This window comes from Toxorhynchites rutilus, chromosome 3, assembly GCF_029784135.1.
Source record: "Toxorhynchites rutilus septentrionalis strain SRP chromosome 3, ASM2978413v1, whole genome shotgun sequence".
Classification (NCBI taxonomy): Eukaryota; Metazoa; Arthropoda; class Insecta; order Diptera; family Culicidae; genus Toxorhynchites; species Toxorhynchites rutilus.
In genome coordinates, this window is record NC_073746.1 from 260,736,896 (window position 1) to 260,759,970 (window position 23,075).

General features: G+C 36.9%; 3 protein-coding genes across 5 annotated transcripts in view; 2 read left to right on the forward strand and 1 right to left on the reverse strand.

Moving 5' to 3' along the window:
* The window catches only part of LOC129773122 (glucose dehydrogenase [FAD, quinone]), an 83,108-nt gene extending 60,185 nt beyond the window's left edge, over positions 1-22,923 (reverse strand). Inside the window, exons 1-3 of one of the 3 annotated variants that reach the window (XM_055776685.1) lie at positions 22,467-22,923; positions 22,267-22,371; positions 18,147-18,209 (exon numbers count right to left, since the gene is read on the reverse strand). The gene's annotated coding sequence lies outside the window, so the exon portion shown is untranslated. Of the gene's footprint in view, positions 1-18,146; positions 18,210-22,266 lie in introns of all 3 variants that reach the window. The other 2 variants (XM_055776684.1, XM_055776683.1) reach the window with 2 other exon arrangements.
* LOC129773126 (fructose-bisphosphate aldolase-like) overlaps positions 1-23,075 on the forward strand; it is a 609,238-nt gene that overhangs the window by 275,897 nt on the left and 310,266 nt on the right. The gene's annotated exons all lie outside the window — the stretch shown is intronic.
* On the forward strand, positions 1,052-8,055 carry LOC129773123 (uncharacterized). Its single transcript, XM_055776686.1, has 2 exons — positions 1,052-1,535; positions 6,133-8,055. The coding sequence occupies exons 1-2, from the start codon at positions 1,519-1,521 to the stop codon at positions 7,721-7,723; spliced, it is 1,608 nt and encodes a 535-aa protein (XP_055632661.1). The 5' UTR covers positions 1,052-1,518; the 3' UTR covers positions 7,724-8,055.

A 23,075-nucleotide genomic window follows, 5' to 3' on the forward strand; every position in this document is an offset into this window, starting at 1 on the left:
TTGGGCACGACGAAGTTTGTCGGGTCAGCTAGTATTATATAATACTATACTTTACTAACTTGTATACTTTCAAATAGATTGCCCAATCCCAAGTTTTGAACTTGCTTTGGAAACAGACTATTGAAATCACACAAATCTGTATATAAAGTGGTACCCTCTCTGAATTCCACTTAGTTGTGATTGTGAAATGGCTGCTCCCCGTTCGCTCGCCCAAATACTATGCTCTCCCTCTACCAATCCCGTTTATCTTCTGCTACCGGTTGGAACGGAGCTCTAGCGAAAAACGAATTACCGATGATAATTCGATACAGATTGCGTACAAATGGTGCATTTGGCTATGGATTCGAAAGCGGAGAATACACCCAAAATTAATTTTGAGCACATGTTTGGCATCCCGATTTATTACATCAAATAAGCCCAAAAATAACAGAAAACGTGCTACTCTTAAATACTGGTATAGAATTTGTTTAATTTAAATGGTACTAGCTGACCCTGCAAACTTCGTTCCGCCCAAAATGGATTTTTGTTGTTGTTAATGCCTTCAAACATTCACGTTTTCTTGCTAAGCGAACGTTTATTGGTCCAATCTCAGAACTGTTCATTGATTGATCTTCTAATTGACCCTTTACAATTTCATTTTACTATAAATTTCCTAGTACTTCTACCAAAAATCGTCATGATAATATGAACTTATTTTAAAAACAATTCTCCTTCAAGATTTTTCAATCAATTGTAAATAACATGTTTTTTCTCTTACATGGAATACATATTTGATACAGAAAATATAATAAAATGATGACATCACAAATCGGATGATGCCTTCCTCGAGTTTTGTCCTTATCCCTCAGCTTGATTAGTTCACGGTATATGCAGAAATTTGTATTTCATTTGTATGGCAGCCCCCCAACCTTAAAGAAAGGGAGGAGTGTCGAACCACCATAGATACATTTATTGCCCACTGGAACCATCACATGCCTAATTTGCTTGATTAGTTCTCGAGTTATGTGATATATGTGATATGTGATATGTGATATATACGTTACGACCAGATGTACCCCACACGACCACTTAGAGCAACAACGAATCATAACAACCGATGCAACCAGGATCAGATTGCATCCAGAGGCCTCCCATCAAGACAATCGCGAGCCATAACAACTGACGACAACGGCTGACCACGCGACATCATTCAAAGGAACCCGATCTGGAAACAACGCGACCGTACGGATAACAAGGAATCTGCTGACGCGAGATACCGACATTATAAAAAGGCAGGGAACAGAAGATAGCATTTAGTCTTAGTATGAACGTTGATGTGTAATCTTTAAATTTAGCGAAAATAAATTTATTTTTTATATTGTAATCGCCACTTCGGTCATTACTGGCGCAGTCTTTGTGAAAGTGTTGTGTAGTGCTGCTTCCTGGGAAACCATCCGCGAAAGGACATCGCTGGAGTTACGGGAGCTGCCGAACAACTCACGGAACCACGCTCATCGATAACATTAACAGACTCCGGGAATGAGGTTACTGATACTGTAAGTAATTTTCACTCTCGTTATTAATTAACCAAAAAGTGATCAAGTGCAACTAACAAGTGCAACCATTGCTTCAAGAAGAAAAAATTCTAAACACGAACGGTTTCAACAGCATAGAGACAGCATAATGTCCACGCAAGAGAACCAAACAATGCAAGAAACAGCGCAAGCTGAATTACCAGTGGAAATTACAGCGGAGCAATTAATCGCTCAAATACAAGAGTTAACGAAAAACCAGGCCGCTCTTATTCATACTATAACTAAGTTAGAAAACAAAGCGAAGGATCCATTTTTAAATTTCGTCACGCCGGATCCCGTGAAAAATATTCCGCACTTTAGCGGAAATAGAAAAGAAACGCTCGCGTGGGTGGAAGACACGCAGCAAACACTAGATTTATTCAGTGACTATAAATTCGAGCCAACCTACAAGCAAATCATACGTGTTGTTAGGTCAAAAATTATCGGGGAAGCAAGAGAGGTTTTGATTTCCTCCGGTAACCCTACGGAATGGGACGAAATTAAAGAGGTTCTCTTAAACTCGTTTGGAGACAAGAGAGATATCACCTCACATATCCAATCTCTTTTTTATGTAAAACAAGGGAAAGCATCTCTCACAGAATACTATAACAAAGTTAAGACGATTGATACAGCAATCAAATCGTCTGCTGCACACATGGAAGACTATAAAAATTCCATGGAAGCAGTCATAAAATTAATAAGTTTAATGTCACTTACAAGATACATAGACGGACTGAATGGGGATCAGCTGGCTATGTACGTGCGTAGCTATAGGCCGAATTCGTTAGAAGAGGCCCATGACATAACTATGCAACATTCCAATGCCGCATTCAGGCAAAAATTGGAAAACAAACAAGGTCCTTCGACCTACAGAATTCCCGAGCAGAAGGCTCAGACAATTTCACAAAATCAAAAATCATATAATCCAAAAACCAATCAGAATAATAAACCCGTATCTGAGAGATTCAGATCTCAAAAAGTAAATAATGACGAGGACGTTTCTATGAGGACGTACCAGTCGAAAATGCAGGTTCATAATAATGAAGTGCGCGAACCGGAACCTAAAGCGGATTTGACGTCGAACGATTCAATTTTAGAATCAGAAGACGACGACTATTTTGAAGGCGACGAATTAAATTTTCAGATGGTAAGAAAGGAAAAGCAAAAAACATAAAGAATAATAATTTTATTCCTTATCTGACTATCCAAACAACTAAGGGCAATTTAAAATTTTTAATGGACACAGGTGCCAATAAAAATTATATTTCGCCCAAACATGTTAAACTCGAAAATTGCAAAGATGAAACAGGAATTCACGTCACGAATATCAATGGCAAACATGACATCAATAAATCAGCTTCATTTGACATCTTCCAAATTAGGAAGAAAGTAAAATTTTATGTATTCGATTTCCACGATTTTTTCGATGGTTTAATAGGGTACGAAACACTGAGAGACCTCAATGCTCAGTTGGACATCGGCAGAAATAAATTGAAAATTGGTAGAAAAACTTTTAACCTCGAAAAGAAATTTCCAGGAAACCACAAAATCAACATTTCGGAACAAGAGTTCCAATTTGTAGAAATACCAATAAAGCAAAAAGGTAGCTTTCTTGTTGAGGAAGAAACTCCATTTGATTATTTTTCAATTCTCCCCGGTTTATACCAAAGCAAAAATGGCATAGCTATAGTGGCAATAAAAAGTCATTACCCCAATAGAACAGTACAACTGAACTCTAATGAAATTGAAATTGGAACCGATTGTTTTAGATTGAAGGACATTCCGAAAATTTCACCAAAAGGAAAATACTGTTTTAGGAGTGAACACATGAACGATGAGGAGAAAAAAGCTTTAGAAAGGGTTATAGATGCCAACAGAGAAATACTTTATACCGACTCGGATAAATTAACTTTCACCCATAAGATAAAGCACAATATCAGGACTTCAGACAATATACCAATACATACAAAATCCTATAAACCCACAAATTTTCGAAACAGAAATCCAACAACAAGTGGAAAAAATGCTTAGAGACGGGATAATAAGGGAATCAATATCACCTTATACATCGCCTATATGGGTTGTCCCGAAGAAAACAGACGCTTCTGGGAAGAAAAAGTTTCGTTTAGTTATCGACTATCGAAAACTAAACGAAAAGACAATTAGTGATAAATATCCCATCCCGGAAATAACGGAAATACTTGATAAACTTGGCCGAACTTGTTATTTTTCTACAATTGATTTGGTGTCCGGTTTTCACCAAATTCAACTTGCAAACGAAGACATCGAGAAAACAGCTTTCTCGATTAACTCCGGAAAATATGAATTTACACGCATGCCATTCGGGCTGAAAAATGCTCCAGCAACTTTTCAGCGTGTTATGGACTGCATCTTGAGAGAATTCTTAGGGAAGTGTTGTCTCGTCTATATGGACGATATCATAATCTTCTCAAGTTCCCTAGAGGAACATAAGAAAGATCTCATGAATGTATTGAAAAAACTAAAGGAAGCAAATTTAAAAATCCAGATAGATAAATGTGAATTTTTCAAAAAAGAAGTTCACTATCTTGGACACACTGTTTCAGAAGAAGGCGTTAAACCAAACACCGACAAAATCGAAATAATTAAGAAATGGCCGACTCCAAAAACCGAAAAGGAAATACGTCAATTTCTTGGTACCCTGGGATACTACCGCAGATTCATTAAAGATTTCGCGAAATTGGTGAAGCCTTTAACTGCTCTACTTCGTAAAGACACCGAATTCGTTATATCCCCAGAAACAGTCGAATGTTTTGAGAAATGTAAACAACTTCTTACAATGGACCCTATACTCATTTATCCCGACTTCACGAAGGAATTCATACTAACCACCGATGCCAGCGATTTTGCCATAGGGGCAGTTCTTTCACAAGGACCCATAGGCAAAGATCGACCAATCGCGTACGCATCTAGGACCCTTAACAACACCGAAGAAAATTATTCCACGACGGAGAAGGAATTTCTAGCCATCGTTTGGGCTGTGAAACATTTCCGACCATATCTTTATGGACGAAAATTTAAACTTCTTACGGATCACCAACCACTTACTTACTCCATGACAGACGCTAACAGAAGAATTATAAGGGGGAAAATAGCATTGGAGGAATTTGATTATGAACTCATTTATAAGCCTGGCAACCAAAATGTTGTAGCAGACGCTTTATCGAGGATAAAACCAGAAGAATTAAATAATAATGAACTTGATCTTGAAACTGTTCACTCAGCAGAAACCAGTGATGATTTTTTCATATGGTGTGCCGAAAAACCAATCAACAGTTTTAGAACACAAATAATTTTTAAAATAAATCATTTTGATACGACTATACACGAAGAAACATTTCCAAAATACCACCGATTCACTATTGTAAAACCAGAATATACAGAAGCAGACATAGTCGAAATTCTCAAAAGTTACTTTAACCCCAGAGGAATATCTTGTCTAAAAATTCCAATATCATTAGTACAACTCGTTCAGGAAACATACTGTAAACATTTTACTAACAATAAATTCAAAGTTTTCATTTCAGAAAAGCTTCTAGAAGATGTCAGAATAGACGAGCAAAAAGATGCCATAATACGGGAAATACATGACGCAGCACACAGAGGAGCAAAAGAAAACAAAATGCAAATCCTGCAGAAATATTTTTTCCCCGAAATCGAGCGAAAACTGAAAATATTTGTTAACTCCTGTCATATTTGTAAAAGAAGCAAATACGACAGGAAGCCCCCAAAATTAATTCAGAAATCATTTTTCGGCTCAAAACAATTCGAACGGGTTCACATGGACATATTTTTCATGAAAGGCCAAAACTGGCTGACCATCGTGGACTCCTTCTCCAAATTCGCCAACGCCATACCACTGACAACAAGAACGATAATAGACATAAAACGCGCTTTTTCCGAACACATCAGGCACTTCGGTAGACCGCAAACGATAATTTGTGATCAAGAGCCCGCTTTTACATCAATAGATTTCGTCGGCTTTTTAAACGAGCTCGGAATCGAAATTCATTTCGCGAGTAGTTCTAATTCCAACGGAATAGTTGAGAGATTCCACTCAACGATAATCGAGCTTTATAGAACACTAAAAACAAAATATAATGAACTTCCTATCTACGATCGGATGAATATAATTACCGACATCTATAATAATACATTTCACTCCGTGACGAAACGAAAACCACGTGAGCTAATATTTAACACAAATAATGTTACGAACGCGGCTGACATAATTGAACAATCCAACAAAATCCACTCTGCAGTAAAATTGGAACTAGATAAACGTAAACAAGCCTTCGAAAAGAAGCATGAGAATCGTGAAGAACCCAAGCCACTCAACCCTAACGACACGAAATACATAAAAATTAGTCAAAGGTTGAATAAAGATAAAGACATTTATAAATTTTCTACCATAAAAGAAGACAACCATCTAACCTTCAAGGACACAAATAACATTAAAATCCATAAAAATCGCATAAAAAATTAACAAAGACCACTAAAATGAACACCATATTAAATAAGCCATTTGTTTTTCTTGCAGAATAATACTCATCAAAACAATAAGCACCACCAACTATAAAGAAATAACGAACAGCAATGGATTGGTTGCGTTCAAGATCAAAACAGCAAGGATTAGAATCGGATATGACAGAATGTTGCATAGAATCAACCTAAATACATTAAATGACAATATAGAAAACATAGAAAAAATCATGAAATCGTTTGAAACTATAGAACACCTAGAGCAAACACTACTAGAAAAAACCAAACTAGCAAAAGATAAACTCAGGAGCCTCCTACCACATAGAATAAAAAGGGGACTTATGAACGCATTAGGAACAGCCATTAAACTCATCACGGGAAACCCTGATAACGATGACCTAATAGTCATGCATCAAAGTTTGGGAATATTAAAAACACAAGGAGACAAATTAGTGAACAATCAGATGAAACAAATCCAGATCAATGAACTTTTTCAAAATAAATTGAATAATATTACAGACTCTATTAGTAAAATTGAATCAAAAATTACTAAGGAATACAACACAGTACAGGGAATAAAAACAGATTTAGAATTCGTCAACCTTATCTGGAATATGGACAAAATTATCAGCATATTAGAGGACATCGAGGAGCAAGTAGAATTTTCTAGAGTAGGCTTGATAAACAAAAACATACTCTCATTGGTGGAAAAACAGTTAATTTTAGACAGGCTTAAGACACAAACAATAAAGCTAAATTACTTAGACGAAATTTTCCAATATACCTCAGCGAGTGTCGGTATCAGCAACAATCAAGCAGTCATATTAATAAAGACCCCCATTTTGGATAAAAAGACGTACGATTTGTTAGAAATCCATACTTTGAGAGTTAACAATTCACGGATCGATACGAACATCAACCTGGTAACGAAATATGGCAACACAGTTTATTACCAACCAACAGAATGCGATATTTGCGATGGAAATAACCTAATTGAGGACGATTGCATCTATAAAATATTAACTCACCAAACACCCAAATGCTCGTTTGTAAAATCAAAACAAACAACACAAATCAAAGAAGTCAAGCAAGGAATCATCCTGATCGACACAACAGAAATCGTAGAAGTAAAAGACTCTTGCGGAGATTCAAGGATGGTTAGCGATGCCACAATAATCGAAACCGAAAACTGTACCGTCAAAATACGAAATTTCACATTTTTTGGACAACCTGACGTAACCTACCAGCAAGAATACCTGATCCCAATATACAGCAAGCCCCTCCAAAATGGAAATTTTACGGATCTTGACGATGAAAACGTCATGCTACGAATACAGAACTTGGAAGAACTCAATGAAGTTCAACTTTACTTGAACACCACACAACACCGGGTAACAATTGGAGGTACAACCCTCCTCATAATAACATTTATCTGTTTCTTTTCTGTATATTTCTACAAAAAAGGTAATAAAAGAAATGAAGTAACCAAAAATCCGCCAGAACCTCTCGTGGCTACTCAGGTGGACGAAACTGAAAACAACGGAAGTATTCCATTATCCCTACTTCCGGGGAAGAAGGCAGAGCAAAAATGCATCCCGAAACCATGGATCGAGCTGCCGAAACTTCAATCGAGGACGCTTGAAACTTAGGGGGGAGACGTTACGACCAGATGTACCCCACACGACCACTTAGAGCAACAACGAATCATAACAACCGATGCAACCAGGATCAGATTGCATCCAGAGGCCTCCCATCAAGACAATCGCGAGCCATAACAACTGACGACAACGGCTGACCACGCGACATCATTCAAAGGAACCCGATCTGGAAACAACGCGACCGTACGGATAACAAGGAATCTGCTGACGCGAGATACCGACATTATAAAAAGGCAGGGAACAGAAGATAGCATTTAGTCTTAGTATGAACGTTGATGTGTAATCTTTAAATTTAGCGAAAATAAATTTATTTTTTATATTGTAATCGCCACTTCGGTCATTACTTATATATGAGGGCGGTCCGATAACTACTTGGCCTCATCGCCCGATGGTGTCAGTATCGCAAGAGAGATTACTATCGTGTAGTACATTCTCGTAAACGGCTACTGTTAAAGTTTCAGTCGAAACGGACTCGTAGTTTTGTTTTGACCGTGTGTGGAAGCGGGCGTGTCCGCGGATTTTAGAAAAATGGAAAAAGAGCAATATCGGTCGGTGATTCGATTCTTGTTTCTGGAAGAGAAATCGCGTAGTAAAATCAAAGAGCGCTTGGACGCTGTATACGGTGACTCTTCTCCTTCGATGGCGACCGTCAAAAATTGGTTTAACAAATTTCAACGTGGTCGCCGTTTAAGTGCAATCCGAGTGAGCTTCTGCGTCGTTTCGTGACCGTCGACGAAACATGGAGAAGGCGAAGACTGTCCTATCAGCCGGAAAGGTGATGGCCACAGTTTCTGGGATTCACAAGGTGTGATCTACATTGACTACCTGGAAGAGGGCAAAACGGTTATATGAGTCCACTATGCCGAATTATTGGGCCGATTGGACGTCAAATTGCAGAAAAAACGACCCCTTTTGGCGAAGTGTTCTTCCACCATGACAACGCACCGGCTCACGCCTCCGCCGTCACCACGGCCAAATTGGTCGAATTGTACCACGAACTACTGCCCCATCCACCGTACTCTCCAGATTTGTCTCCGTGTGACTTTTTTTGTTTCCAAACTTGAAAAAGTCACTAGCCGGGCAGAAATTTGAGTCGAATAAGGAGGTCCTCGAGAAAACGTATTTTTCAGATGGATTAAAGAAGTTGGAGCATCGCTGGGTCAAGTGTATCGAGCTAAAAGTAGACTATGTTGAGAAATAAATTGCCACTTTTCCAAAATTTGTTTTTTTGTAGGCTTAGTACTTATCGGACTGCCCTAGTACAGTGACTCAAACTCGTAGTCGTACCCTACCATGCAAATCGTTTTTCGCTACTTTTGAAAGTCGAAAAAAAAACTTTTGAAATATTCTATTGAGATAATAATATATACATCATTTTAAAGCATAAGTCCTCAGCATTCGGAATATTTCATGAACATATTTTTATCTTGGTGTGTGTTTTTCTGTTTTTATAGAATATTTGTGAGTTTACTCAATTTTTTGCTAACCATTTAATAGTAAATTAAATTAAACTTATTAACCAGCTTTCATTTGGTACCAAAAACGTTCATGAAGGCTTTCTATACAGAGATATTTTCGATTGAATGAAAAATTATCCCCTCCGTCTTTGATGATGAATAATTTAATAACCAATGATCGCAACGCAAACCAAAAGGCAGTTTTGAAAACTCAAATAAATTCTGTACAAGCATAATTTGTTGCTTTGACGAAAGCAAATTTATTTTATTTATTTGCATCAATTTAAAAAAAAAGTACCAAAAACAGGATTTTAGAAAATATTCTGTAATTTTCCAAATATTGCAACACGTTTTAATATTAGCAGGGAAATTCTTAGCACCAAAATATCTGTGAACGTTCCATATTGATACGTTCAGCTGTTTTATTAGATCGATCGATCAAACTTTGGAGTAAATTAAAAGAGCACTTCAACGCATATTGTACCAGAAGTTTCATAATGCTATTAGTTTTCTTTCGTGTGAATACGTTTGTAGGTTCTAGGATTGCAAAGAGTGATGATATTCACACGTATACATACGCATTCTTACATATATATGTACTCCTCAGCCTCAAACTCATGAAACGAAAGTTTATTAAATTATTCATCGCCAAAACGCGAAGGGAAAATTTTTCATTCAACTAAAAATATCTCTGTGTCGAAAGATCCTACAGACTCGTTATAGGTACCAAATGGAAACTGGTTGATAAGGTTAATTGGATTTGGCGTTGACTTGGTTGACAAAAAATTGTGTAAATTTATGTAAAATCAGAAATAAATCGATTTTTTATTTCTTCTCGATATTTGTGTCCACTACACAAACCAAGATAACAATATGTTCGTGAAATATTCCAAAAGCTGAAGGATTGAGCTTTAAAATGATGTATATATCATTATCTCAAAAGAATGTTTCGAAAACATATTTTCGACTTTCAAAAATAGTGGGAAAAGATCTGCATGTTGGGGTACGATTACGAGTTACATTGCAAATAAGAACTCATTTAAACTTCTCATTGAATCAGTAGGAAGTGTGTCAATAACATGCAGATAAATACGGCTAGATGACCCACATATTTAAACTGATTGTTTTTTGTCATTTCATTTCTAAAGAACCGCTGATAATCACCATGATTTTCAATTGTATATAAAAAGTGAACATTCTCAGGAAGGTTATATTGATGATTTTAAAGAATTAAAAAAACTAGACACTACAAACAGAGTGATATAGGTGAACAGCCGTTGAATTGGGCGAAAGCATTTAAGCTTTTTAAACACATTTAAGCTAAAAAACGAATAATATATAAATCAGTATAAATTCCGTAAACATGAAAAAACCAATGATTGTGGAACGTTGTTCGTTCGCCTAATTACCATGTTAATTTATGAGCAATTTATTGAATTTGTAATAAACAAAAAACGTAAACCCTTATCATAGCAATTAACAATCAGTCAGTCGCTGTTGAATGATGACTCTTAGTTTGATTGATCACTCCTAGCAATCAAGATGAAAAAGTCCTATGAATTCCGGCGGAGAATGGCCCGTTTATCGTTTGGGAGAAAAACGTCTGTGAAGCAAAAAAAAAACCCCTCGACCCGAATAACCGCTGGCCATTGGCTGATAGCACAAAACGTGACTAGGGAACGAGTTGTTATTAATCATAATAAGGCGGCAATGTTCATCGGTCGTATTGAATTATAGTCGTCTTTATGTGCTCATAATCTATCGAAAGCATCATTCCTTCAACGTTCCAAGTCGATCTCTAGGTTCAGTTAAGTGTCGTAAATCTGTTACGTACAAAATTGTGAGCTACTATATATTAGGTTACTCGATAGAATAAGGTCTTACATTATTTTTTATCGATGGATTTAACAATCGTCAAGTAGGACAGCAGTTGATTGATTCATGGATGTTCAGTGGTCAATTTCGTGGTTATCGCAAATACACGTATTCTTCATTCACCATCATTGGTGGTTATCTATCAAAAAACTGCTAACTAATGGGCATCACCATTCATCCGACAACTGTTAAGTGCCAAATTAAACTCAATACTTTCCGGAATATCATCAAACTGCCGCGTTTGGTGGAGATAATTGGCCAGACAACGTCGGCCAACATTTTTTTTACAACCAACCCCGCAAATGAAAAGCGAAGATGATCTCGAACAAATCAACATACGTTCAATTGGGACCATCGATTCTCAATTGAGCGTGGGGTGAGTGAGTAAGAGACGGGGAAAAATACAATACTCAACGATTGGGTAACTCAATCATATTTTCTTTCCTATTGATTGCCGAATTCATTGCTCTAGTGCAAACGCGCAAAAACTAACCCCAAAATATTTACAATGTGATTCATTCGGATCAGGCCGAGGGAAAGTAAAGCATTTTCAGAGAACATGCCAACCTCTCTGGGAAAATCAACCATCCATTTCTTGCGCATTGTGCGCCGGTGCTCCGGAATTCGAACCTTGTAATTCACGCCGCAAACAGAAATTGAAGCTTTATGTAAGATAAATTCGGCCGCAGCGAACACGGGCGGGCAATAAATGCAATATTATTATTGTGAGAAACATCAAATAATTGACTATAGCCTCTGCTAGAGCCGCTGTGCAGATGATTCGGGGATGGAACGTCTCGGAAGAGCTATAGGCTGTGTTGTAAAATATGTAAGTATACAGTTTATTTTTGTACAGAGTTTGAAATTCATCAGGTTGTATCGAATTCATCCGCAATCCGGAATGATTTGGAATTTTCAAGAGAAAAACTACTTTCCTCTATCCAGCTATATTGTAGCTTTCAATTTAGTTTCAATAATTCTCCTCAGCTTTAATGAATGATTGAATTTTAATCGCTTAGTATTCCATGCTATGTACGAGTATTCATGGAAATACGATATACATAAAAACTTTTTTCGTGAATTTTCTGAAACCAGGTGTAAAATCTCTAGCCTAATGCTACGTCCCCTCAAGATTTGGCCCATGATAATCTAAATTTCTCGAAAATCTCACATAATAATAGACATTAATGTTAATCTGCACCTTTGTCTAATTTATTACGACGATTATAACAGAGACCAATGACGATGGGAAAAACCATGTTTGTCCACAGCACGAGTCCGTCAATGTCGAATAATTCTCTTCGTACTATAAAACAAATAATATCAGTCTAAGCACATTCTCATGATGAAATTTGTATGAGTTGTGTGTTTCGTAATTTATGACAACCGAAGGGCGAAACACATTCAAGCCGACAAATGATATAATTCTGATTTGAGAAAAGTCATTGCGTATTAACCTTCATGATTTTGCTCGTCATCAGACACAATTGCTCATTAACGCAGATTTCATTCGCTTGTACCTAATGGCAGCAACGAATATATGATAGATTGTAAGAACTTTCAACTTTCTCTTACATACTTTCTTTGGTTTTACCAACAACCATCCCATCAATCTATCAATCACCGTCAACGGCGTCGCAATCTATCCCGAAGCTATCTCCGTTCCTCATTCCTAAAGGTAAAGTTCCCGCCGTAAACACTTGAGTACACTCCCAAAAGTGTTCTCAAGTTTACACATTATCACCATCAACATCATCTATCCAGCCGCAAACATAATCTCATTAACCCCGCTCAGAACGGCGTGGGCACTTACTCTGCATGACCAACAGGTAACGATAGCATCCATCAGAAAAGTAGCGGCTAGAGACAAATCTACGTGCCTATCACAGATATGAGATGTTTAAGTTTAGTCAACCGGTCGATGACCAGTGGAGCCCATCGTTAGTTTTTTCGTTAACCGGCAGAATAGTGTGTGAAGGCAAAGATAAAATCGAACCGTTCGTATCGATACTCCGTAATGTAAACAGACTGGAGCGTGATGGCCCCAGGGTATGTGCTACTTAAGCTTGATGATCGGGGTGATACGGCAAAGGTCATTGACTCGTCAATAGTCCTACGGCCGATCTTCAGACAAACATTTACTCGAATGTGATGGAGATAAGAATAGAATGGACTTTAAAAGTTCGTTTCATCCCTAATAAGAAGGATTACTGCAAAACACTCAAAAAATAAAAAGGAGTAAGCCGCCACATCGTAAATTCAGTGACTTTTAGAAGGCTGCAACTTCTGATGAATCAACACTCGCATTTTGAAGCTAAAAGTTTCTAGTTTTGGAATCTCTCTTGCTTTGATTTGTTAGAATCGGCGCGTTATTTTTGAAGCTCAAACAGACTGAGACAATATTGCCGAATTACATGCCAACTCAACTGGCCGTAGGACATTAAAGCTATTAAGCAATTTTCATACTTGAAATCTCAAAAAAAGACTTCTTTTCGAAAAAAAAACGAGATATTTATCTCATTTTTTTACAAAAGTTTTCTAACTCATAAACTATAAGACCCACAAAGTTTCTGTCACAGAAGGAATTTAAATTTTCATTAAATAATATTGGATTACCCGAAAAGTAATTACCGATTTCTTCATTATAAATAAAATACTTTTTCTTGTACATAGATGAACGCATAAAGATGAAAGGTCTCAAATTCTCAAGTTTTGGAATATTTTACGAAGAAATTTTTATCTTGGTATGATATCGGGAAAAAATAAAAATCCTATTTCTTTTTTTTTGTTTGAATGAAAAATTTTCCCTTCGCCTTTGATGATTAATTGTTCAATAAATAATGATCGGATCGCAAATCGAAAGGCAGTTTTTAAAGCGATGCAAAAAAAATTTGAATAATTCTTTTCCCGTCATTGAAAATAATTATCCTTGTACAGAATTTATTGTAGTTTAGAAAAAGATCGATTTGCTATGCGAATAAATAATGAACAGTTAACTTTTTGTGGTCGTTTGTCTTCTCTCAGCCACCACAGCAAGAAACCATGCTAATCTTATATTTTACTCAACCAAATATCAGTTTAAGCTTTTCCTAAACTAAGCTTGATGTCTAGTGAACCTATCCACGAATCAATACGGTGCTCTTATGAATGATAGATAACGGTACTCAGTATCAAACAAAGTAGTCACTCACACAAGACAACGCACAGTGCGTTGAATGAATAGGAATGTGGGAAATCAACAGAATTTAGCAGCAGAATTTAGCCACCAATACATTGGTGTGATGGAAGAGATTGTAATACTTTGGTGTGATGGAAGAGATTGTTCATAAGTATCGAAACTACTGTTTGCATAAATGTCTCATATTATTTGAATGATCGCATAAGTGTCTCAAGCGACAAAATTTTTGTTTATCTAAACCGAAAAGTTCTGATCTTTTCGGATACGCATAAATCAGAAATCATTATTTGAGTAACTACTGGTTTAAATTATGTTGAAGTAGTTGTTTCTAGAGAGCAGAATCATTGTTTGCATAAGTGTCTTATGTCATCTGAATAATCTGTGAAGGCGATCTGGCTTAGTGGTAACATCCAAGTCACTAAAATGGAGAAAACAAATCTGAATAATCTTATGTAAAAAAATCTTTGCTTGTTAAAAGTGAAAAGTGCTGATCTTTTCGGATACACATTGCTGGCATTAATTACACATTTATTGCATCGATGGTAAAAGTGTCTCATACGGACAATAAAAATAAAATCAAGTGTTGATTATACTTCATATGATTTACTCTTGGAGACTGTTTGGAAAGATTCTACACGAAGACGAATTATAAAATATAATTTTCATATAATAATATTACATTAAACACAGTTAATACATATATACGGTTCACAAAAAAAGTTTATTTTTCATGATCTTGCATGTATCACTGATTTTCCAAGGAAAATTAATTCCGACCAGTACGGCACCCATGCCCAAATTTAGTACGACCGCAAAGGGTTAATAATCAAAGACGAAGGAGCAATTTTCCATTCTAACAAAAATATCTCTGTATTGAAAGGTCCTACAGGAACGTTATAAGAATCAGATGAAAGCTGGTTGATATGACTAATTGGATTGGATTTTTTATTTGGTAAGTCCGCAAAATTTTGTTTGAAAAAAAAAACAGAAAGAAATAATATTTTTTTTCTCCATATTTAAATCAACTCCATTATTAACCCTACATACATCAAGATAAAGATTTTTTCGACAATCGACAAATATTCCAAAACATGGGAGTTTAAGCTTCAGAACGTTGTGCATCGCATCTTTAAGCGATTATTCAATTTTTTTATACTTTTAATCGTCAATTACTTTTCGGGCAACTCAATATATATATATATATATATATATATATATATATATATATATATATATATATATATATATATATATATATATATATATATATATATATATATATATATATATATATATATATATATATATATATATATATATATATATATATATATATATATATATATATATATATATATATATATATATATATATATATATATATATATATATATATATATATATATATATATATATATATATATATATATATATATATTCAAATTTACAATAAAAAAGTATATCAAAAATAAAACTTCATTTTTCTCCAAAAACGTATTTTTTTAAATTCTCATTTTTATGAATTAATAGCCCATATAATAAACAACATCATCCACACATAACAAGATGGACACTTCTACAGGTAAAACGTTTTTCTAACAACAAAATTCAAAAATTTCTGTCGCATGTCGATTCCGAGAATTTACACAGAAAAAATGTTACGAGTAAATCATTAGTTTGTCAATAGACTCCATGTCAAAATGCCATGTATTTTACAAAAATATAAGAGATTGAAAGCTGAAGTCTTGGCAAAAGTCCAGATTTGTATATTGTCTTAAACTTTGCCGAATACACTATCTTGACTTTAAACAAAATTAGCACTAAAGGGTGTGTCACATCAAATTGCATCACGGAAAAAACGCTGTAGAAATTTAATTTTTAGGAATTATATCTTCAGCTTTCGCTTATAATCAGATAAGAGTGTATAGATCACGTTGACCATGCTTCACTGTCAATTTTCCGTAAATTTGGAAAAATGTCGTCGAATGAAAAAAAGCGTCGTGAATTAATCCTGCGCACTCATTTCGAGAATCCGGAGTTGTCACATCGGGACATCGGTAAGATGCTGGGAATCGTCCAATCCACGGTCAGCAGAGTACTAAAACGATACTTCGAGAACCTAACCATCGACCGAAAGGTGAAGAACGGCAAAAATGGATGCTCCGTCAGTGAAAAAGATCACAAAGGCGTAGTTAAGCAGTTTAGACGTGATCCGAGAAGTTCGGTCCGGGATGTCGCCAATAAGCTGAATTTGTCAAGTTCATTCGTCCAGCGGACCAAGCAGCGGGAGGGCCTGCGTACATACAAGGTTCAGAAGGCTCCTAACCGCGACGAAAGGCAAAACATGGTGGGGAAGACGCGAGCCCGGAAGCTGTACACCGAAATGCTGACGAAGCCGCATTGCCTGGTAATGGACGACGAAACCTACGTCAAAGCGGACTTTCGTCAGCTGCCGGGCCTGTTGTTCTTCTCCGCAGAGGACAAATTCAGCGTTCCGGAGGAGATTCGCAAGCAGAAACTATCCAAGTTTGCCAAAAAGTACATGGTGTGGCAAGCGATCTGCTCTTGCGGAAAGCGGAGCGCCCCCTTCGGGATGACCGGCACGGTAAACGGGCAGGTTTACCTTAAGGAGTGCCTACAGAAGCGCTTACTACCACTATTGAAGCAGCACGAGGGCCCGACCATCTTCTGGCCGGATCTCGCTTCGTGCCACTATTCAAAGGACGTGTTGGAGTGGTACGAAGCCAACGGGGTCACCTTCGTGCCAAAGGAAATAAACCCGCCGGAGCTTCGCCCAATAGAGAAATATTGGGCGATTATGAAGCAGGCCCTCCGGAAGAACCCAAAAGTTGTCAAATCGGAGGCGGACTTCAAGAGAAAATGGATTTCTGTTCAAAAAAAACTACAACCTGACGTTGTACAGAATCTTATGGACGGGGTAAAGAGGAAGGTGCGAGCATACGGGCTTGGGCTCGAAGTATGAATAAAAAGAAAATGCCAAAAGTTGTTTAATAGCTTTTATTTTACTTTCTAAAATTTTCAAAAGGATCGGTCTACTGGGCGAATTTCTACAGCATTTTTTCCGTGATGCAATTTGATGTGACACACCCTTTAGTTATACTGCCATTCTACGCATAGTTGTCCCATGTTCCAAAATCAGCAACTGAGAAAAATGCAATCAATGTTTTCCAGCATATTTGTCTACCATTTCCAGCATATTTGTCTAGCATTTCAGTTTAGCAAAAAAACAGGATTTCTATGAGCAATAAACTATTGTTTAATGGAACATGAAGAGTTCCCCTCACTCAAATCATTCAAGCTTGATTAAGGACTTCAAAATTCATGGTGGGTCAATTATACCTCGAATATCAACATGGGACAAATGAACTTGATGTTATTTTTTGAAATACGAAATACACCAATTGTGTTTTCCCGAAAGAAGTATCAACATCGTTTCATGAAGAAAAGTGCAATTTTCCAAAAAGTAACACGTGAGAACTATTCGTAAAACTGCAGTTTAATGGCATAAAAAAGTAAACACAATTGGTGCCGTAGCAAGTAGCATCGGAATGTGGTATATGGTAGTGATATCGCTTGTGAATCGCATAGTGGTGTAAGCGCTGTGAGTGATCTGCAACACCTTTGCAGAATATAAATCTAATTGATATTAGGTAATCGCTAACAGTACTAACAGTACGCTAACAGAACAGTATACACGTGTTCTGTTAATCTTTTTTTTATTTGTTTGAGAATTAGTGTGACTTGAATTTCTTGCACTTGAGCCGATTAATTTCTTATGGATCTACAAAAAATATGGTGGAACAGTTATGCCTAGAATATCAACATGGGACAATTGAGCTTGATGATGTTTTTTAAAAGCCGAAGTTTTTTTTTCGCTTCTCACCTTGACTACTGTGCTCTCCAGACCGACATAAATGAACCGTAAAAATGGTGCCTTGGTATGGAACTGGAATGTTAAAAAATGTAAATCTATTGCATTCTCTCGCCGACGATCAAGAAACGAATTCATATATTCAATCGGGCCCGTACTCCAGAAGTGAGTTGTTTCCATTTGTGATTTCGGTGTGATTGCACCGCCGTATTCGCCAGGCATAGCTCCTTCCGATTATCACTTTTTTCGGTTGATAGTGTATGGCTGAATTGGGCTGTACTCGACTAATTTGGATTAAAATAGATTGATTGAATGAATGATTTCAGTTAAAACGCTCGCAAAAGTGTTTGCAAAAAATATAAAACTAATTATATACTTTGCATACAAAAAACGCTGAATTCATCGATGAAGCATTAGTAGTTATTCAAAATCCATGAGCCATATAAATCAATTTGTTTTTGAAGTTAGAATCTATGTAAAATAAGGCTTCGATAAAGAACTATTTTATGCTAGATTATAATGCATGGATCGTTTGCATTGAGATGGCAGCTGTGCTCTGAATCTCTCCACTTCTCGCTCAACAATCTATTTATAGATGACAAACAAAACCACATTTACACATTGTACGGATTAGCTGCGGTATTTTCTATACACTTGAAACATAGATCGTACTGCTGTAAGGCTTTCAGCTCTATGTGAAACGTCTTTCTTCCGTTTCATGGAACAATATTATCTTGCTACCTAGCTGGATCACCGCTATGGAAGTTTTCCTAACTTTATTAAAGCTTGGAAGTCGATTGCTGTTATATACTCATACTCGGTGGTATACCGTGTCATTACTGCACCACTGTTAACAGTGAAACTTTGGTGGTATGATGAAACTTCTGGTCACGATATCCACATCCGTGCCACCACCGGAAGGGTGCTGGTGTATGTGTGTGTGTGGGATGGAATCGGTTTAAGATTAGGATATTAAGATAAAGCTGTAATGATACTTTGGAAGCAAAGGCTGTAGAAGTAGTGTGATAGTTGAGTTTGTAATGTTTACACCACAACTATTTTGAAAAATGGGATCTGCTTCTTGGTTAAATTTTATATGAATAATCTCTCCACAGTAGTAGATTAAGGCAACTGTTATTTGTTATTCGTGACGTATTTACTTTGATATATTGAACTTCTGACGTCTGGGTTATCCGTAGTTGAGATTTATTTGATTTCAAACCAGTTTTTGTTCGTAATAAAAGAAAAGATTCATGATATAATGCGTCATACGTTAGTCGATAATTTGTTTCGTCCAACTAAACTTCCACCACATAAAGTGCCAAACAGCACAGAATGATGTCAATCGACGGTCAAACAATATTGGTAGTTTTAGTTAACGTTTTATTCACTGTTGTTATCACTCCAGTGGACTTAAAGATGTGGGAGAAGACCACTCGAATTTACCGCTTATTCACACTTTGGCGTCCGGCGACACCACAGTGGTTACGCACGAAAACTAGCGGCTGACTGCCGGTGACACCACAGTGGTTACGTGCGCAAAGTATATCTGTGGCCGGCGAAAGCACTTTAGTATCGTTTGCAATTTGTTGGGGTTTTGTTTTGGTAACAATAACATACACACACCAACATGTTTTATGTTTTTATAAGTAAGAAGGTGGGAAAATACGGACATATTAAGAAAAACTTCAAACATATCTTTCGAAACTTATGTTTCTCCAAACTTAAATGCAGTTTCTTGCATTCCAATATATTGTTTTTCGAATTAATCGACCGAATGTTTTTCAATGTTTTTACTAAAATTAAAACCAAACCGAATAGTAGAACATTGAAAGTGTAAAAATAAATGGAAAAAAAACCTTCCGCCTTCTAAAGTAAACACACTAGAATGCGCTGCGGAGGTAAGATGTGTTGGTAAGGATTATTGCCAAAACTTCATCATATGATGATTTTCCATGAAAAATTATAAAAGTTGCTGTTCGATTTTTTAAACGCTCGGTACAATAAGGGTTAAGGATACCGGATAGTTTCCGGATATCCGTTAAATCTCCAATTCAGCCATTCCATGCCTAACCGATATTGTGGTTCTCAGATTTCCGTGAAAAGTTTTGTTCTTTATTGCAAAATATTAATTTTTTTTTTCATTAGGGTGCCAATTTTCATTTTAAGGTGGTCCGAAAAATCACCTCTTTTTTTCCAAAAATGACTTTTTAAAAAATCATAACTTTTGAACTACTGGACCTATTCAGATGATCAATATGTCAAATTGAAGCCAATAAGCTATTCTTGTTTGAAAAAAAAATATTATTGATTGTATTTGTTTTTCATTGTTTACGTGGATTCGTGACCAAGGGCACCATACTTTTTTTTGTATTTTTTTGTTGAAAGCTGAGTTTTTTTTCACATAACACATCCGAATAACAGAGAGGTGTTCTTTTCCGTTTTCGAGTAACGATTTTTCAAAGTTAACATGGTTTCAGTTCTCGTGCAATATGGCTAATCGGCTGAACAACATCTATGCGACTAGAATCCAATTGGTATTTTTGCAAAGAAGATTCAAATCGGATTCAAATTGGTGTATCGATCATCTGAATCGGCCCAGTAGTTCAGAAGCTAGGAATTTTCAAAATCATTTTTGGAAAAAGGGGAAAAAGGATGTTTTGGACCATCGGTTAAGCTTGAAAAATCATAATTCAAGAACAAAAAATAACGCCTCTCTAAATTTTACATATCTCATGCTAAAAAACACTTCATCTTTCAAGTGAAAAATCATATTTGAAAATATAGCGCCCTTGGTCCGAGACCATGCAAACTATGAAAAACAAATCCAATCGGTAATTACAAAAACAAAATCCATTTTTTTCTCGAAAGTATCGTATTTTTTTAGAGAAGACTAGCTAGTTGGCTTCAATTTGATGTGTCGATCATTGAAACCGGTCCAAATAATGAATTTTTGAAAATAGTGATTTTCGGAAAAAGGGGAAAAAATGATTTTTTGGATCACCCAAAAATGGAAATGGTCACTCTAATGAAAAAAAAAATAAAAAATCCGGGTTCAATATTTTGCGATATAGAACAGAATAACCAGTTAAAATTTAGAACAACTCCAAAGAACGAAATGATTTTCAAGCACATTACACAGCGTTTGAACAGAACTACCAATTACCCATACTTTTCAATGTCTTCAGAAATTTTACAAGTCTTCTTCTATTTTGATAAAACAATTAATTACCACCAATCGCTGCAATAAAATATTCAATATGACACCCACGTTCCGGCGAAGCGAAGGGAAAAAGCCATATTCGATTCGACACGGAACCAATTGCAAAATATTGGAAAAGTTGCTCCGCGAATTGCTTTCAATCATCTCCGGCTCCGTGCGGAGAGCAACAAAAACCGAGTGTCGGTCGAGAAATGCCATCTAGATACTAAAGCTGGTAAAATATGGCATGAAAATGCAAATTACTTTTTCACTTTCTTCCAGCTCGCTTCTTTTACAAAAATATCCAACAAATTTCCCACGAAAAAAACACAAACTTTCTTCCACCCAGCCGTACAGTAAATCTTTGCGCATAATTTCCAGCATCAAATTTTTTTTCTCGCTTCTATTCTTCATTTTGGTATAAAATCCGAAATCTACTAAAAGCTAGAGCGAGGAGCCGAAACACAAAAAATGATTATGAATGTTCGATCAGCTGTGCCTTCCCAGGAGGTACTCGTTTTCCTGCTTTCCTCCACCTCCGATGGAATCGCACGAAAAAAAAATCGGATCAAGGAAATATGGCCTCTTTTTAATTTTCAATTGTTCGCACAGCTCACGAAACAGAAGAATAACAACCAACATAACCGTGGTGTTATCGCGGGCTTTCAACTAATGGTTCCATTTTCCCGCGCCCCCGTTTTCTCGGTTTTCCTCGTTCCATCATGAATGATAATCGGCAGACAAGTTTTCGCCTCTGCTGGCAAACATAATTATCAATGAAAGGAAAATGATGGTTTCGTGTCTGTTGGCGTGTTGGGTCGTTTGTGCTTCAGCGCTTGAGTCGATCGCCAACAGACATCGCTTCGAATTAATAGATTATTAATTATCACTCCGATATTGTTAGTCGAAAAACAAACAAAAATCACATACTTCCTCGGGTCGCGACGTTATGCTTCGGGGTGTCTGCTACAGGGCGAAGATATTTCGTTCCAAAATTACTCGGATATTGATCGTCTTCAAGATTCACTGACGACTCTGGGAAATCAACAAAAATTTACAACTTTACAGCCTCAGTCACTACTGCCTGTTACGACTTCACTGGTGTTACACCAGAATGGCCGTACACTCACTTCGCAAATCTTCAGGTTCCAGTACACAGATTAGTTTCCACTTGAGTGATCTTCTTTATTCACTAAGATAGTAATTAGTCACGCGTGACCAGCGTACACTCTGTACCCCGGAGGTTCCTGTGCGCAGAGCACCGACGAGTGTCTCACAAAACCGATCCGATCCACGAAACTTCCAGCGAGCGAATGATCAAGAATCACAAGATCATTTGGCCAGAGCCGCGGCGTTGAGAATAATGAGATCAGTACCACCACTATCGCCACCACAGCAGGGCTCACGAAGAACGAAGAATGCTTCTCCGGCTGAGAGGAAATCCCAAGGAAAAGCACGGAACGGACAGAACATAGACACGTGAAACAGATATTCAACGGGAAGCATAAGCAAATCCGCTCCGAGCGCCACGCTGCTGCGGATGTGGCTTAGATGAGCTTTGGAAAAAGACTGAGAAGCGGCTCATTACCGCACGATACTTTTATATTTCTTAACACTTTGGGCCCGCGTTGCATCTCGCTTTCGCTACCTAAATAGGAGCCTCGTGCCTGGGTAGACTCCTCTTCAACACTGTTCGTCGTTCTGTGCCATTGGTGTCGCGAATCGCGGCACTGTTTTCC